Genomic DNA, 17,978 nt, shown 5'->3' on the forward strand with positions numbered 1-17,978 from the left:
AACAGCTAGCTGTTACCATAGACTATAGACTTCCAGTTATTGTGCTAGTTAACATTGGCCCGCAAAACTACCTCTAACTTCCTTCATACTGGATGCAGAGACATAAAACGGTATCCATGAGTTCACCTGACTATGGGGAAGTACATAAAGGGCTTCATTGCCAAAAATCCAGAAGTATTCCTTTTACCTCAAGTGATCCTTTTGATGATTGCTTGCCCAGTTTCAGGGTTGTGTGTGTGGTGTTCAAGTCCATCCGTGTTGCTTATGTATTTGTCTTTTCATCCGAATCACTTGAGTCTGGTTGGTAATCGTTCACACTCTCACAATATTCCCTCCCTCTTTCTCTCCCCCTCTTGCACTAACCTCACTGCTCTCCCACCTACCTGTCACTCTCTTTTCTCAGTGCCCTTTCTGGAATTCCCAAAGTATGCTCCCAAAAGAGGAGAGAGTGCACGCGCAATCCCTCTCCTCATGGCTCACCCTCACCCCCACCCCCTTCTGCGTGCTAACAGTGATAACAGCATGACCCTGCCTGATACCATGGCCCTGCCCAACAAGGCTGCTAGATCCAATCCCATCCCTGGACAGGTACTGAGGGGCACAGTATGGAGATGCAGTGGGGAATTGTTTATTGGGGAGCTATGCTTTAAGATTATTTTAGTTAACGATTTGTGAGTTTGGGTTTGTGTAAGTGTCAACACAGTTACATCATTCAGCCTATGTATTTATATAATATAATATTGTGTAATTGTTTGTTCCCCTCTCTCTCTAGGGTCGCAGGGCCTCTGTAGGTGTGAGGAGCTCCAGCAGTCCCAGGGCCCGTACCCGCTCCCCATCACGAGGAAGAGGAGGAGGAGGAGGACAGAGTGACACAGAGGAGAGGCATCACAGCAAACCACAGCGCGGCAGACAGGGGTGAGGACATAGTGGAGGGAGTGACCGTACATACAGTTGAAGTCGTTTTTCAACCACTCCACAAATTTCTTGTTGACAAACTATATTTGTGGCAAGTCGGTTAGGACATCTACTTTGTGCATGGCACAAGTAATTTTCCAACAAATGTTTACAGACAGAATATTTCACTTATAATTCACTGTATCACAATTCCAGTGGGTCATAAGTTTACATACAGTAAGTTGACTCTGCTTTAAACAGCTTGGAAAATTCCAGATAATTATGTCATGACTTTAGAAGCTTCTGATAGGCTAATTGACATCATTTGTCTCAATTGGAGGTTTACCTGTGGATGTATTTCAAGGCCTACCTTCAAACTCAGTGCCTCTTTGCTTGACATCATGGGAAAATCAAAAGAAATCAACCAAGACCTCAGAAAAAAAACATCCTTGGGAGCAATTTCCAAATGCCTGAAGGTACCACGTTCATCTGTTCAAACAATAGTACGCAAGTATAAACACCATGGGACCACGCAGCCGTCATACCGCTCAGGAAGGAGACGCGTTCTGTCTCCTAGAGATTAATGTACTTTGGTGCGAAAAGTGCAAATCAATCCCAGAACAACAGCAAAGAACCTTGTGAAGATGCTGGAGGAAACAGGTACAAGAGTATCTATATCCACGTAAGATGAGTCCTATATCGACATAACCTGAAAGGCCGGTCAGCAAGGAAGAAGCCACTGCTCCAAAACCGCCATAAAAGAGCCAGACTATGGTTTGCAACTGCATATGGGGACAAAGATCATACTTTTTGGAGAAATGCCCTCTGGTCTGATGAAACAAAAATAGAACTGTTTGGCCATAATGACCATCGTTATGTTTGGAGGCAAAAGGGGGAGGCTTGCAAGCCGAAGAACACCATCCCAACCGTTAAGCAGATGGGTGGCAGCATCATGTTGTGGAGGTGCTTTGCTGCAGGAGGGACTGGTGCACTTCACAAAATACATGGCATTATGAGGAATGAAAATTATGTGAATATATTGAAGCAACATCTCAAGACATCTGTCAGGAAGTTAAAGCTTGGTCACAAATGGGTCTTCCAAATGGACAATGACCCCAAGCATACTTCCAAAGTTGTGGCGAAATGGTTTAAGGACAACAAAGTCAAGGTATTGGAGTGGCCATCACAAAGCCCTGACCTCAATCCTATAGAACATTTGTGGGCAGAACTGAAAAAAACATGTGCGAGCAAGGAGGCCTACAAACCTGACTCAGTTACATCAACTCTGTCAGGAGGAATGGACCAAATTCACCCAACTTATTGTGGGAAGCTTGTGGAAGGCTACCCGAAACGTTTGACCCAAGTTAAACAATTTAAAGGCAATGCTACCAAATACTAATTGAGTGTATGTAAACTTCTGACCCACTGGGAATGTGATGAAAGAAATAAAAGCTGAAATAAATAATTCTTTCTACTATTATTCTTAAAATAAAGTGATGATAAAATAACTGACCTAAGACAGGCAATCTTGACTAGGATTGAATGTCAGGAATTGTGAAAAACTGAGTTTAAATGCATTTGGCTAAGGTGTATATAAACTTCCGACTTCAACTGTATGTAACTCAATTTATAAAATAATGTGAAAATGCAAAATATTGTGTTTTTACATCCTCGGTTGTCTTACCAACTTTGAAGCTTCAAAACGTTTTATTCTAATAGTGTAAACCACTGGCATGACTCCTAAGTCATTTAAATTCCCTCTCAGCTATTGGTGTCACCAGGTGTTGTTCCGCTACACACTGACACAAATTCTTACTCTGTCCCGCTCTGTCTTTCCTCTTGCAGTGCGACCTCAACAACGGGTGGTGGTGGAGGGTCAGCTGGGGGTCAGATGAGGCGTATGTACAGTGCGGTTCCAGGGCGAGTGTACGTGGCCACGAGGGCCTACACTGCCCACGGAGACAAAGAGCTTAGCATCAGCAAAGGAGACAAAGTCAAAGGTAAGTGAGATTCAGAGAGGAGTGGGTTTTTTGGAATGCATTGTGTTGATTGTAAAGTTTTGATTCACCCCTCTTCTCTTTTCTCCCTCTCCCCTCAGTGTTGAGTGTGGGAGAGGGGGGGTTTTGGGAGGGCACAGTGAAGGGTCGTACAGGCTGGTTCCCCTCAGACTATGTGGAGGAGGTGGGTCCTCCCATTAAGGACAATCGATCAGGTGAGATAACTTTACCAACCTCATAGAAACCAAATAATATATGTGTTCAGGCAAAGTCACTATCTCCACTCGCATTACATCAGCTCAGACAAACTACAACCAAAATCCATCTACAGATGCTAGCCCCGCATTTACTGAATGACTCATTTTACCGTCATTCAGTTCCCAGCGTTCTTATTGACTGCAGGACATCCTCACAATGTTACAAGCAGTAGGCCATGTATCACACCCACCCAGTAACAGTAATGACACCACCACAAACAACTTGACCATGGTGTGTTTCAGAGATGTACTGGAATACAAAGTATACAAAGACACACGGAATAAACCAATAGGGGAACACAAAGACACACAAAACACACATCAATATAATTGTGACACATGAACTCTTTGTGTTCCAGAGACGCGCAGTGAGAAAGCCAAGAGGAAGCTGTTTCGTAATGTTACCGTGGGAGCATATGATGGTGTGGATGGCCCCAGGTAAGACTGGAATTGATAAAAGCTTGTCATGTGTTGCTCCTCAAAGACTAGGATGTAGGGATGAATGACCTCATTTTGACCCCTGGGAAACATGGTCACCATGGTCACCAAGTTACAGTTCCTTCAGAAAGTATTCATACCCCTTAACTTACTCCACATTTTGTTGTGTTATAGCCTAAATTCAAAAACAACAATAAAAACAATTATATATCTCATCCATCTACATATGAGATACATTATGACAAAGTGAAAACATGTTTTTCGACATTTTTGCTAATTTATTGAAATTGAAATTAAATACACAAATATCTCCTTAACATAAGTATTCACACCCCTGAGTCGATACATGTTAGAATCACCTTTGGCAGCGATTACGGCTGTAAAATTCTTCAAGCTCTATCAAGTTGGTTGTTGATCATTTCTACACAGCCATTTTCAAGTCTTGCCATAGATTTTCAAGCCGATTTAAGTCAACGGTGTAACTAGGCCACTCAGGAACATTCAATGTTGTCTTGGTAAGCAACTCCAGTGTATATTTGGCCTTGTATTTTAGATTATTGTCCTGCCGAAAGGTACATTTGTCTCCCAGTGTCTGAATGTAAGCAGAATGAACCAGGTTTTCCTCTAGGATTTTGCCAGCACTTAGCTCTATTCCATTTATTTTTAACTCCAAAAAACTCCATAGTCCTTGCCGATGACAAGCATACCCATAACATGATGCAGCCACCACCATGCTTGAAAATATGGAGAGTGGTACTCAGTGATGTGTTGTGTTGGATTTGCCCCAAACATAACGCTTTATATTCAGGACATAAAGTGAATTTCTTTGCCACATTTTTTGTAGTTTTACTTTAGTGCCTTGTTGCAAACAGGATTCATGTTTTGGAATAGTTTTATTCTGTACAGGCGTACATCTTTTCACTCTGTCATTTAGGTCAGTATTTTCTCCTATCACAGGCATCAAACTCTTGTAACTGTTTTAAAGTCACAGTTGGCCTCATGGTGAAATCCCTGATGCCTGTATCTTTGAAGTGATTGGGTGTATCGATACACAATCCATTATTTGCGAGGCATTGGAAAACCTCCCTGGTTGAATCTGTTTGAAATGTAATGCTCGACTGAGGAACCTTACAGATAATTGTATATGTTGGGTAAAGAGATGATGTAGTCACTCAAAAATCATGTTAAACTATTATTGCACACATAGTGAGTCTATGCAACACAAATTGTTGAATACTTATTAAACAAAGGAGTTGAATACTTATTGACTCAAGACATTTCAGCTTTATATTTTTTAGAACACATTTCTATAAACATAATTCCACATTGACATTATTGGGTATTGTGTGTAGGTCAGTGGTTAAGATGGCGCTATGATTCTCTACACAATGGCTGCTTGTTTTGTCACATAATCTGAAATTAGGCAAACTATTAGAATTTTAGAAACCAGGAAATGGCGGAGCGATTTCTGCATATTGCACCTTTAAATTCAGACTGCAACTCATCAGAATTTGGAGAAAGTTAATGGGTCTGAATACTTTCTGAAGGCAGGATTAGAGACGTAGTGAAGAAACAGAAGCCTAGGGGCTAGGGGAAATCACTAGCTAACTATGCTAACATTGAATGCCCAGCACTAATCATGCTCTGTAGCCCATTTAATTCTCAGTAGAAAACATACAGTAAAATGAGTCATGATTTACTTAGTAAACCCATGCTAATGTTTTAGCGCTGTCTTGCCCTAAGCGGTTTCCGCTAGATGGGCCAGCTGCAAAGTCAAAATGGGCTATTTCGTAAAAATTCATAAAAACAAAAATGTGCTTTTTGTAATTTAAGGTTTAGGCATTAGGGTTAGCAGTGTGGTTAAGGTTAAGGTTAGGGTTAGGTTTAAGACTTTGTGGATGTGCCGGCTAGTGACCACTCTGCAGAGCTACCTCCAGTACATGAGTCATTTCAATAAATGCCAACCTGCGGTTTTATGTGTGTCTTGTGTCTGTTGACAGCTAATTTGTTTGTGTTTCTGAGGTGTGTGTTTCTGGGTTGAGAATTGGACGAGGATGTGTCTGTCTGTGAGTGTGTGTATGTGTGTGTGTGTGTGTGTGTGTGTGTGTGTGTGTGCGTCAGCTGTATTTAGACCATGCTAGTGCTAAAGCCACTGAACTAGACACGTCGGGTCAATTCCATTTCTTCAAATCAAATTTTATTGGTCACATACACATATTTAGCAGATGTTATTGCGGTGTAGCGAAATGCTTGTGTGCCTAGCTCCAACAGTGCAGTAATATGTACATCTAGCACAGTGTTTCCCAACTCCAGCCCTCGAGTACCCCTAACAGCACACATTTTGGTTGTAGCCTCAGAGAAGCACACCTCATTCAACCCTTGTCCAGGGCTACAACATAATGTGTGCTGCTGGGGGTACTAGAGGACTGAGGTTAAGAAACACTGATCTAGCAGACAAAGTCGCTTGACTCTCCTTCGACTCTTCCTTGGCTCTCCTTCGACTCCTCCTTGGCTCTCCCTCGACTCTTCCTTGGCTCTCCCTCGGCACTTCCTCGACTCTTCCTTGGCTCTCCCTCGACTCTTCCTTGGCTCTCCCTCGGCTCTTCCTTGGCTCTCCCTCGACTCTTCCTTGGCTCTCCCTCGACTCTTCCTTGGCTCTCCCTCGACTCTTCCTTGGCTCTCCATCGACTCTTCCTTGGCTCTCCCTCGACTCTTCCTTGGCTCTCCATCGACTCTTCCTTGGCTCTCCCTCAAATCTTCCTTGGCTCTCCCTCGACTCTTCCTTGGCTCTCCCTCGACTCTTCCTTGGCTCTCCCTCGACTCTTCCTTGGCTCTCCCTCGACGCTTCCTTGGCTCTCCCTCGACACTTCCTTGGCTCTCCCTCGACTCTTCCTTGGCTCTCCCTCGACTCTTCCTTGGCTCTCCCTCGACTCTTCCTTGGCTCTCCCTCGACTCTTCCTTGGCTCTCCCTCGACGCTTCCTTGGCTCTCCCTCGACACTTCCTTGGTTCTCCCTCGACTCTTCCTTGGCTCGCCCTCGACCCTTCCTTGGCTCTTCTTTGACACTTCCTTGATCATCTTTGCCAAGAGGAGCCCAACTTGTGTTGTCCTCGCTCACATGACTCATCACCCCACCGAATTTGCCCTTCCAGTCCCCTGTCTATTTTTCCTGTTAAAAATAATGGCAAAATGTGGACAATGGTTTCCCTTCTCCCCCATAGACGGGTTCGTTGTTTAGCAACAAATGAGGTTGGTTTAGACTGTTAACAATATGTAAACTAAATTTAGTCTCCAAATGTCCTTTAAAACTTGAATACATTTGCACAATGAGCACTTGTTGTCTCTCAAATACATTGTTACAGTTATTGGTTAGTTAACTAGCAAATGTTTGCCGTATTAGCATAGACATGACATCAGTCAAAACACCTCAAAACAAGATACAACGAGCTGAAAATAACCAACTACGATTCCCCACAAGGCAGCTTGTTGCTAGCAATTTGACCGTTCACAATTGTAACAACGCACGCCTTCTGGCCACATTGATGCGCGCGCATCTTTTTCGTGACGTTGTCAGCCAACCCTTCTATTGCATCTGTCTAATCCGCTAGCGTCAATCTGCAGCCCAACCCTAGGAAGCTGCAGTTGTGCGGTGCATCATGAGGGCTAACAGTGCTCTGTGTGTATGTGTGTTTGTCTGTGTGTTTCTACACGTGTGAGCGTGCGGCACAACGTCCCGATGATGAGTCATGGGGATTTGGAGGTGATGAGCGTTCGTTCGGTCCATCGGCAAGTGTGAGGAGGGACTCGATGCCCCCCCGGCGTTTTGGGTTGACAGTGTGTAGCTGACATTAGCCGTGCGCTAAGAAGCTCTCATTATCAGTCACAAAGTCAATCAGCTTAATAAAGGTTCACTGGTATTTGGCAATGTGAACAATGGCCAGTGACTCAGACGGTGAATGACGTCTGTGTGAAGAGGGAGACGGAGAGTGCATGGAGGATGTGTGCAGTACAGTGGTAGTGATTATGTGGCCTATTGTAATACAGTGGCGTTTTGAGACGGATCCAGCTGCATATGTACGGCCGCTGCTACCCACTGCATTTTCTGTGCTTGGGATAATGTCAATGAGAATTTTGAGTGGGTTTGGTTTGAACGTGAATGGTGGGAGTGCTGTTCTGTTCATGGGGTAGTGTGTATTTTGGCCCATGAGGAAATCTCTCTGGAGCGGAGAAATCAGCTGTTTGTGAATCTGCCAGAAGCAAGTCAGTGGACGTTCAAATAAACACACCATCCCTGCTTCCTGTTACCCCATCTCCCCTCACATTATATCCACCCCCCACTTCCCCCAACCGCAAAATTACCTCTTTTCTCTCTCTTCCATGCTAAACCACCACTCTCAAATCCACCGTTCACTCCCTCCACTCTCTAGCGCTCTCTCTCCCTGTCGCGGAGAACCATCTCTGTCGCTCTCCCTTTCACTCTCCCTCCCTCTTTCCCACCCTCTCTCTCTCTCTCCCCCTCTTTCGCTCTGTCTCAAGCAGGCAGGGTGTAGACATGCTAGGCCAGCGTTCAGTCGCTCTCTCGCTCTCTCTCTCTCTCTCCTCCTCTCCTCCACTCTCGCGGCTCTCTCTGGCTGTGCTCTCGCTGGAGTACCGGGAGGCGGAGGGAGAGGAGGGGGTGGAGGAGAGAAGGGGGGGGTGGCAATGGGGGGATGCAGAGAGAGAGATCTGTCTCGCTCTCTCTCCCTCTCTTCTTCGTGGCCGTCACTGGGCCCCAGAAACAGAAGCGTGTGGTTCATTTACAGGTAGAGGCTGTTTCCTCATTCATTGCCTGGCTATGGATGTGAGGAGAGGACAATGGAGAGAGGGGAGAGGTAGATGCAACAGAAAGGCCGTGGATGTGAAAGGCTATGTATTGAATTTGTGCATGTGTGTCTGTGTACATATGTGCGTGTGTGTGTGTGTTGAATCATCTTTTTCCTGTGTGTGCGAACGTTTGTGTGTGATGGAAGTGGCTATAGAATGTACCGTACGTAGGCTCTGACTGCAGCGTGTTTATCTCTGTCTCTCCTCTCGTGTATTTCTGAATGTGATCTGAGAGCATTTTGTAAATGCATTTCTAGTAATGTCAGCCGGTGTGTGTTTCGTTCATTTTGTCTCACCGTTTCAAATGATTTATTTCTCTCATTCATGGTATCATTGATTCCTGTTGGGTAGGTGGATTTTTATAGCTACGGTATATATTGCCATGTCTCATGAATTGTGTGTGACATGGATTTTGTGTTTCATAAATGTGCATCTGTGTTGGTACCACTGACATACAGGATGAAAGTCTTGTATAGAAAGGGACAGAGGACACAGTGGTTTGTTTGTGGTTTCCTTCATTTGACTGTGTAAACTGGTGTGAGCGTAGTCACAGTGTGGTTGAGGGTCGTCTTGGGACTAGTTCATCTGTGTCTCTGTCCCTGGGTTTTGGCTGCATGTATGTGTCATTGTGTCTCATGGTTTAATTGTATGTATGGAAATGTCAGTGGAGGCTGCTGAGGGGAGGACGGCTCATAATAATGGCTGGACGGGAGCGAATGGAATGGCTTGAAACACCTGAAAACCATGTGTTTGCTGTTTTTGATACAGTTCCACTCATTTCGCTCCAGCCGTTTACCATGAGCCCGTCCTCCCCAATTAAGGAGCCACCAAGCTCCTGTGGTAAAGGTAGAAGATGAGTGTGTATGACTAACATGCTGCTTCGTCTGTATAATTGTGGAGGCTACAGAGGATGAGTCAGGGATGAGGGAGGGTACATGATAACACTTTAGGCTACTGTAATAATGTAGACTCCTGTAATAATGTAGCCTACTGTAATACTGTAGACTCCTCTAATACTGTAGGCTACTGTAATAATGTAGGCTACTGTAATACTGTAGACTCCTCTAATACTGTAGGCTACTGTAATAATGTAGCCTACTGTAATACTGTAGACTCCTCTAATACTGTAGGCTACTGTAATAATGTCACCTCCTGTAATAATGTAGCCTCATGTAATAATGTAGGCTACTGTAATAATGTAGGCTACTGTAATACTGTAGACTCCTGTAATAATGTAGGCTACTGTAATACTGTAGACTCCTGTAATACTGTAGGCTACTGTAATAATGTAGACTCCTGTAATAATGTAGCCTACTGTAATACTGTAGACTCCTGTAATACTGTAGGCTACTGTAATAATGTAGGCTATTGTAATACTGCAGGCTACTGTAATACTGTAGGCTACTGTAATAATGTAGGCTACTGTAATACTGCAGGCTGCTGTAATAATGTAGGCTACCGTAATACTGTAGACTCCTGTAATACTGTAGACTCCTGTAATAATGTAGGCTACTGTAATACTGTAGGCTACTTTAATAATGTAGACTACTGTAATGATGTACACTCCTGTAATAATGTAGCCTAATGTAATAATGTAGGCTACTGTAATACTGCAGACTCCTGTAATAATGTAGAATACTGTAATACTGTAGACTCCTGTAATACTGTAGACTCCTGTAAAACTGTAGTCTACTGTAATAATGTAGGCTACTGTAATACTGCAGACTCCTGTAATAATGTAGAATACTGTAATACTGTAGACTCCTGTAATACTGTAGACTCCTGTAATAATGTAGGCTATTGTAATACTGCAGGCTACTGTAATACTGTAGGCTACTGTAATAATGTAGCCCACTGTAATACTGTAGGCTACTGTAATACTGTAGGCTACTGTAATATGTGAGTGTCATACTGTGAGCACTGGCCAATAGGGAATTCATGTTACGTAAAAACACTCATGCACATTTAAGGTCCTTTCCTGAACAGCAGGGACAGAGCGAACAGGAGCGAGAGGGTTAAATGTTGGACTATTTCAAAGATCCACAGCATCAGAGCTACACCTCTATTGCCTCGGGGATAGAACGATACCGTTCCCAGACAGTAGTGGATTGCAACCAGCCGTTTGAACACACTGCTGCATGTCGATTTGATCCTTTGAGAGGGAACGCGCGAAGGAGTCAGGGTGAGAGAAAGGGAACGAGGCGTGAACAGCAGATGGATGGAAGGCGTCTTTTTTTTTTTTTTTTTTTTGCGTTGGCGAAACACTAACGTTGACAGTATGACAGAGCACAAGCGACGGATGGAAAGGGACGGCGCAAACTGTAGACCTCTTGCACGAGAAGTTGAAAGTTGAGTCTACAGCTTTGCAATGGCTTCCGGGCGCTGCCAGCTCACACCAAGTTCAGCAACTCCCAATAAAGCAAAGACTCCCTGTCCCCAGTCATGTGGTACCTGGGTGGGTTTGCACAGTCAGCAGTCGGTCGGCGGCGGCGCCGTCAGTTTGAGTTTAGTCGAGCAGCTGATGCAGAGAAAAGCAGAACCCGGAATTAGCTCCTGGGATTTCAAACCAGCGGAATCAACCACAGGCCATACAGAGACCAAAGAGCCAGACATCCTAATGGAGCTACAAGACAGCGTGAGTTGAGGCCGGCTGCGTAGAATTGAGACCTTAAACGGACGGAGATGGAGACCCTGTTGTTGTACACGGCTGTGGAGCCGGAGTCAACAGTATGAGCTGAGCTCGGAAAACAGTGCGAATTGAGACCCGGCCGGGCTGTCTAGGATGGAGACCTCAAATGAATTGGAGACACTGTTGTTATAGTACAGTACATTATATGGGCACTGTGGAGTGTGAGGCTACAGTATACATTGGAGCTCTCTACATGAGGCAAAACTGCTGTAATGCATCCGTAAATCTGACAATGAACAGGAGTTCCAGACACGGTAATGGAGCAATGAAACAGCATGGACAACTCTGGCTCCCGCTCCATAACACTACTCCTACCATCTCATAACAACACGGCCATGTCAATCATCAATTGAGAAGAAAAAAAAACATGTGGCGATGAGTGGTAGCCAAGATAGCTGGTGCAGTGAACGCTTGAGGAAAGCTCGTGCAGCATTACAGGTGCATTTATAAGTTCTAGTTCCTAACAGTGAAGAGTCTCGGCAGCCGTTTTCATGTACATTCCCATGTGCTTCCTGGTGCTAGTCAGCATTATGCTGGATTATGTAGAGGTCTCCCCGGTGCACTCAATCCTTGCCCGTCATGACATCAACTCTACCCTGGTTGTCGGGTGTCTTTGAACGGTGGTGGTCTTGGTATGACATGCCTCAACCCCCCCTTCCCATCTTTTGGTGCAGTGTGATTTCATAATGCGATGCAGTATAGCTGTCTCCCAAATTCAGAAATGCTTTATTTGCATGACTATTAGACTTTCTGCTGCTAAAGAAGTCATGTAGCTTGCGCTCTCTCACCCCCCCCCCCCCCCTTATTATCTCTCAGTGACTACATCATTAAGGAGAAGACAGTGCTCCTGCAGAAGAAAGACAATGAGGGCTTTGGCTTTGTGCTTCGGGGAGCCAAAGGTGAGTGCGAGCCCCCCCCCCGAAATACCTCTACTCTTCTGTCATTTCACTTTCACTCCTTGCACTTCCTCTCTCACCCAATTCTTCCATCGCATCTCTCGGCCTCCCTTCTCCCCCTACTTTGACACTATTTTATTACTTCTCTCAAATCTCCCTCATCCTCTTGTTCTTGACATCCTCTTGTTCTTGACTTGTTCTCTCCGCAGCCCAGACTCCTATAGAGGAGTTCACTCCGACCCCAGCATTCCCCGCGCTGCAGTACCTGGAGTCTGTGGATGAGGGGGGTGTGGCCTGGAGGGCTGGTTTAAGGATGGGGGACTTCCTTATTGAGGTATGGATCCCTGGAAAAGCTTGTCACCCTGACAGTTTATGCAGGCCTGGTAATCAACGTGGGTCCAACTTTTGTAATCACTATCAAATTGTACATTTGTTAATTTGTTAAGAGTTTGAACTTGTATCGTGTTGAGTGCAGTGTGACAGTTTAGTGTTGTTGACAGCCAGTGTTATCTCTCTGTGCGTGTGCGTGTGTGCGCGTGTGCGCGTGTGTGCGTGTGTGTGTGTGTGTGTGTGTGCGTGCGTGCGTGCGTGCTTAGGTTAATGGTCAGAATGTAGTGAAGGTGGGCCACAGGCAGGTGGTCAACATGATCAGACAAGGTGGCAACGCTCTGATGGTCAAGGTTGTCATGGTGGCCCGCAACCCGGAGATGGAGGAGACCAACCTCAGGAAGAAAGGTATACTTTTTTAGTTTGTTCTGTGTAATGTATACAATTCATGTTTATAACTTAGTAATAATAATGCTTGTTCGCAATACCGTAACAGCTACTGTGTGTATGTTTATAATACAGCAGTAAGTTTGTTTGGTCCTTGTCTCTTGGCAGTCCCCCAGCAGGCTAAGAGGCTGACTCCTCCTGCCATTGCCCTGCGCTCTAAATCAATGACATCAGAGCTGGAAGACATGGGTAAGACAATAGAAGAAGAAGGGGCTGGGAAGCATAAAAAGCAGGGAGAAAAGGAGAAGAAAAGGATTGTTCACGTTAGAATTCTGACCCATAGAAAACGACGTCAATTGAAAAAGTCCATTAAATATGAAGTGAGTTGATGCAGGGAAGCTTGGATGTTTCGGGGTGTAGGTAAGATTTCATGTTTTAATTACCAATGGCTTAATGAGGAGGACTGTGGACATGTCCTCCTTCAAGTGAATGTATAAACACTAGGTAAGATGTAGAGACAGTCATTCACGTTGTGGAAGCTCTACGTTATGCACATAACCTCTGCTCAATGTCTTCTTTTTTTCTGCTAAATCCAATGGACGACTAACAGTGGAGAAAGGTGGGAAAAGGTTGAGTTGTGTGACGTCATTGTCATGGTCGTCGTCTTCCTCCTCACCATCATTATCACCATCCCGTCATCAGAGTCATCATCAGTGTTAATGTACAAAATGTACTGTATTCATTCATGTTATTTTGTGATGCTACAGAGATGCCTATAATAGCAGTCTCAGTGTCCTGTTATAGCGTAATATGATAACCTTCTTGTCTCTAATTATGCTGCAGCTGCCTCTCCATGGAAAAAGAAAGCAGGTGAATATCTCTCTAATCATTACCTTAATCAGCCCTTAAGCCTCCATTCAAAATCAGTCTGCTCGGGTCCTGAGAATATATCACCTCTGTTTTTCAGAGTACGAGTCCTCCCAGGTGCCTGATAAGAAGAGGACAGTCTATCAAATGGCACTGAGTAAGATCTGACCTCTGTCCCCCCCCCCCTTTGTGTTTCCAAAAGGGCCATCTTTGAACTGGGTGACAATAATGTGCCGCCGCTTTCAATCGTCTTACGCTTTTGATCTCTCTCGTCCCTCTCTTCTATCTTTTATTTCTCTCCCTCTCCTCGCTCTGTCGCTCTATCGCCCTCCGTCTTTCAGATAAACTGGATGAGATCCTGGCGGCGGCTCAGCACACAATCACATCAGACGGACAGGGACAGCGGGGTCACGGAGGGAAGAGAGACCGAACCAAGAGCATCGCCCCCAATGAGGTAGTGCATCATTCTTGACATTACCTTGCCATGACTGTACCTGCAGGTCCTACTGGCCCTGGGGATCCTACCCTCAATTCAGTGCTTGTGTCTGTAACGATGGATGTGAAAGAAACCTCACAGAACAGGATATGAACTCATTGCTTCCTCCATATTACACTATATATCCCTTTTACTGCCAATGCACTTTTAATGCGGCATCACTTCCTCCCGTTCTCGGGCATCTCTCCCTGTGCATCTTCCTCCATTGTGTGTCTTGCAACACCTAAAGCCAAGTCATGACCAGTTGGTTGGTGTGATGCCGCCTGGGTTTGGTTACAACCAGGGTCAATATCCCCCCGGCCAGCCTCATGGAGTAATGCTGCGACAGAAATCTATTGGTAAGTCCTACAGATATTATTGCTATGACTGTCAAAAAAGCTACATTCTGACTGTTTGTTAACTGTTTTCCAACCAGATAGTCTGTTTATCTCTGTGTGTCCCTGTTTCAGGTGTGATGGAGGAGGAGAGGCAGTACCTCCACAACCCGGCCATGAAACTGGCCCGTAGTCTGTCAGAGGACATCCCCCCTCCCCCCAACACATCCGCCCCGGAACCCCCCTTATCTGCTGACCCCCATACTGTTTGGAGGGGGGAGCAGTCTGCCCCCCAACCTCCATCCTCCCAGGCCCAGGCCCTCCTCACCCAGCAGCAGGCAGTCCACACCACCCAGGCAGGCTGGGACAGGGGAGGCCCTGGCGGGGCCAATCAACAGCACGGCATGGCCCCGACCCTCCGGAGAGGAGGAGGACAATACACAGGGGAGCCCCCAGAGGGGACGAAGAGAGGAGGGGGCAAAATGGGGGTGTTGAGGAGGGGCTACAGTAGTGCTACTCCACCCACGAGTGCAGCTCCCAAAACTCAACAGCAACCCCAGCAGCAGCAACCCCAGCAGCAGCAGCCCCAGCAGCAAGTGGCGACCCGGGAGAGGGGTGGAGGGGCAGGCAGGGGTGGGGGAGGCAGGAGGGGCGGGAGGGGCCCTCTAGTAAAGCAGACCACAGTGGAAGGTGGGCTCAGCAGGCACCACCGAGGGGGGCAAGGCCAGGGGGGTAAGCGCTCAGGAGCCAAAGAGAAGAGCTCCATCCCCATCCCCACCATCATCGTCAAGGCCCCCTCCACCAGCAGCGGCAGTGGCCGCAGCAGCCAGGGCAGCAGCGTAGATGCCGAGCATCCGCCTCCCGACATAGGTGACCCTACCTCCACATCCGTATCCGCCTCCCCCGACACCCCCACTACTCCCGGCCTGCCTTCCCCTGTGTCCCCCTTACCACCCCAGCCCCCTGTCTCTTCCGCCATGCCCCCTTCGACTGTCGCCCCCCAGCTGCCCCCTAACCTAGAAAATCTGGACTTCACCAACCAGTTCAGGGGGGCCTTCGTGGGGGCAGCGCGACGGGACCGGGAACGTTTCCGTGACATGAGGAGGAAGAGTGCTTCCTTCTTCCTCTCCTCCGAAGAGGACATCCAAGGGGAGGCGGGGGGAGGTGGAGGGGTATGGACCCAGCCCCTACAGGGGATGGGGATGGATGTCCCCACCCCCCGCCTCCGCCCCTCCAAGTCCATCGACGAGGGCATGTTCTCTGGGGACAATTACGTCCACTACGCCAGCAGCATGCCCCCTGCCTTCGGGCTGCCTGAGTACCACTCCCCTGTGATGGGCCAGGACGGCCAGCCCAAGTCCGCTCCCTCCAACTACGGCCCAGGTTCTCCAGCCACCACCTTCATCCACCCTCTGACTGGGAAGGTCCTTGACCCCTCGTCCCCTCTGGGCCTGGCGCTGGCTGCACGGGAAAGGGCCCTCAAGGACGACCGGAGGACCCGGCGGGAGGAGCGGCACTTTGGCCGGCAGATGTCCAGCGTGGGGGCATTTCCTACCTCTCTCCCATCCCCCACGCCGTCCCTGTTCCCCGCCACTACCTCCCCCGCCTCCCTGAGCCGCCCGCTGTCACCCAGGATATTACGTTTGGGAGGTGAAGGGGGAGGGGAGAGAGTGGAGAGGGACCAGGCGGCCGGAGCCAGAGAGGGCCTCAGAGTTCGCTTTTCAGAGGACAGAACCAACCAGTACCAGACCCAGTATTATCAACAGAGTCCTAGAGACAGGGAGCCACCTGGCCCGCCCATGCAGCCGCCCGGCCCGCCGCCTCAGCCTGCACCCCGCAGACCCTCATTCCTACAGATGGAGAGCAGTGCAAACTCTAGCTACATCCCCCAATACCGCCTACCCGCAGCCCCAGCCCACCCACATGAAGATGCGGGAGAGGGAGGAGGAGGAGTGGGACTGGGGCTCATGGTGCTTCCACCGCCCACCCCCTCCATAGACATAGATGATGAGTTTGTCTTTGTTGACCCCCTACCCCCTCCCTTGCAGTTTGCCAACGGCCAAGGCCAGAGAGAACTGCAGAGGGGATACTCTCAACAGCATCAACACTCAGCTCAACACGCCCCTCTCGCCTTGCCACCCCCGCCACCCCCGCCGCCCCCCCTCCCCTCCTCTAAAGTACCTCCACCAGGAGGCTTCGCCTCCAACGCCCCCCTCCCTTCCCCCCAGACTGGGGACTCTGCTGCCTCCAGCCTCACGTCCTACGACAGCGAGGTGGCCAACCTCACCCAGTCAGCTCTGTCTCCCTCCCTCACCTCGCCCCAAATATTCCCCCGTTCCTCCGCCGCCACAGTCGCCTCTGTTTTACCCGCCCCCTCACTCCACAGACCCCAGCCCATGTCCCATGCACACCCCTTCTCCAGTGGCCCCAGCGTACCGGTTAACCCCGCTAATATGGGGGCCCCTGTTCCCCCGATGACTTTAGCACAGGACCGAGGCGCGGCCACCCTCACTACGACTGTGACCTACGCCACCACGATGACCGTGACCGCCGCCGCCACCAGTACCACCGTCAGTGCTGTTGACAAGGCAGGCGACCACCAACCCTCCAGGATGAAGCCTGGAGACTGGCAGACAGAGACAGTGGTGGACTCTGGGATTGAGGAGCTGGACAGTAGCAGCGACCACCATCTGGAAACGCTGGGAGTGAGCAGACTGAAGGGAGAGAGAGGAGGAGGAGGAGGAGGAGCGGAAGGGGAGAGAGTGGGCGGCGAGCACCCGGATCCTTACTTGACTTACTCAGGTGGGCAAACGTTTGAAGTGCACCATGCCAAACACACGGCCAACCCCCCTGTGTATCCAAAGACGATGCAGTACAAAGAGGGGGGCATCAAGGACACAAGGGAAGCGTTGCGTCGACAGGCAAGCACCAATCCGCCCTGCCAGAGCGTCCCACAACACCCCCAGAGACAGGCCAACCCAGAGGAGGAGGCCAGGAGAGGAGAGAGAGGAGCAGCAGACGAGAGGAAACAACACCCCCAGAGACAGGCCAACCCAGAGGAGGAGGCCAGGAGAGGAGAGGGAGGAGCAGCAGACGAGAGGAAACAACGCAGACAGAGTCGACCCAAGATGGAGGACAGCTTCGGTTCCACCTTGGCCGCCTGTCTTGAGCGGCCCAACACCCTGGAGCCAAGACCCTTGTCCTGGAGCGAGGGGGTCGACCCGGGGCAGGGCCTGGAGCGAGGCGGGGGTGGGATGTCTGTGGAGGGGCGCAGGCTGCACTCACCCCTATCGGGAGTAAAGGCCAGCATCATCAATGAGCTGAGCTCCAAACTGCAACAGATGAGCAATAAGAGCACGGAGGACTGGAGTCAGTCTGAGATGCGAGGTCCGAGTCCCATTAATCCGAGGTCGCCCACAATGCAAAGGTGAGGCTGTTGTTGTTCAAGGGTTTCACTCAGTGACTCCACGGCACTGCCTACTGAGTACAGTAATCCCTTATTTCTTCTCTTTCAGATATTCAGGGGATTTCTCTGCCTCGTTTCAGAGCCCCCC

At 48.4% G+C, this 17,978-nt stretch overlaps 1 protein-coding gene across 1 annotated transcript in view; it reads left to right on the forward strand.

Moving 5' to 3' along the window:
- Nucleotides 1–17,978, forward strand: part of LOC110492850 (SH3 and multiple ankyrin repeat domains protein 1) — a 57,712-nt gene that overhangs the window by 37,642 nt on the left and 2,092 nt on the right. The window contains 16 exon segments of the mRNA XM_036946466.2: nt 404–588; nt 773–915; nt 2,740–2,894; nt 2,993–3,106; nt 3,508–3,586; nt 11,954–12,036; nt 12,243–12,367; nt 12,630–12,768; nt 12,916–12,996; nt 13,358–13,366; nt 13,591–13,617; nt 13,715–13,771; nt 13,956–14,068; nt 14,340–14,448; nt 14,560–17,851; nt 17,940–17,978. The exon segment at nt 17,940–17,978 is cut by the window's right edge and continues 906 nt beyond it. Of these exon segments, the coding sequence (XP_036802361.2) occupies nt 404–588; nt 773–915; nt 2,740–2,894; nt 2,993–3,106; nt 3,508–3,586; nt 11,954–12,036; nt 12,243–12,367; nt 12,630–12,768; nt 12,916–12,996; nt 13,358–13,366; nt 13,591–13,617; nt 13,715–13,771; nt 13,956–14,068; nt 14,340–14,448; nt 14,560–17,851; nt 17,940–17,978 (4,750 nt within the window).

The sequence above is a fragment of the Oncorhynchus mykiss genome, chromosome 16 (assembly GCF_057628025.1).
Source record: "Oncorhynchus mykiss isolate SJ-2025 chromosome 16, ASM5762802v1, whole genome shotgun sequence".
Taxonomy (NCBI): Eukaryota; Metazoa; Chordata; class Actinopteri; order Salmoniformes; family Salmonidae; genus Oncorhynchus; species Oncorhynchus mykiss.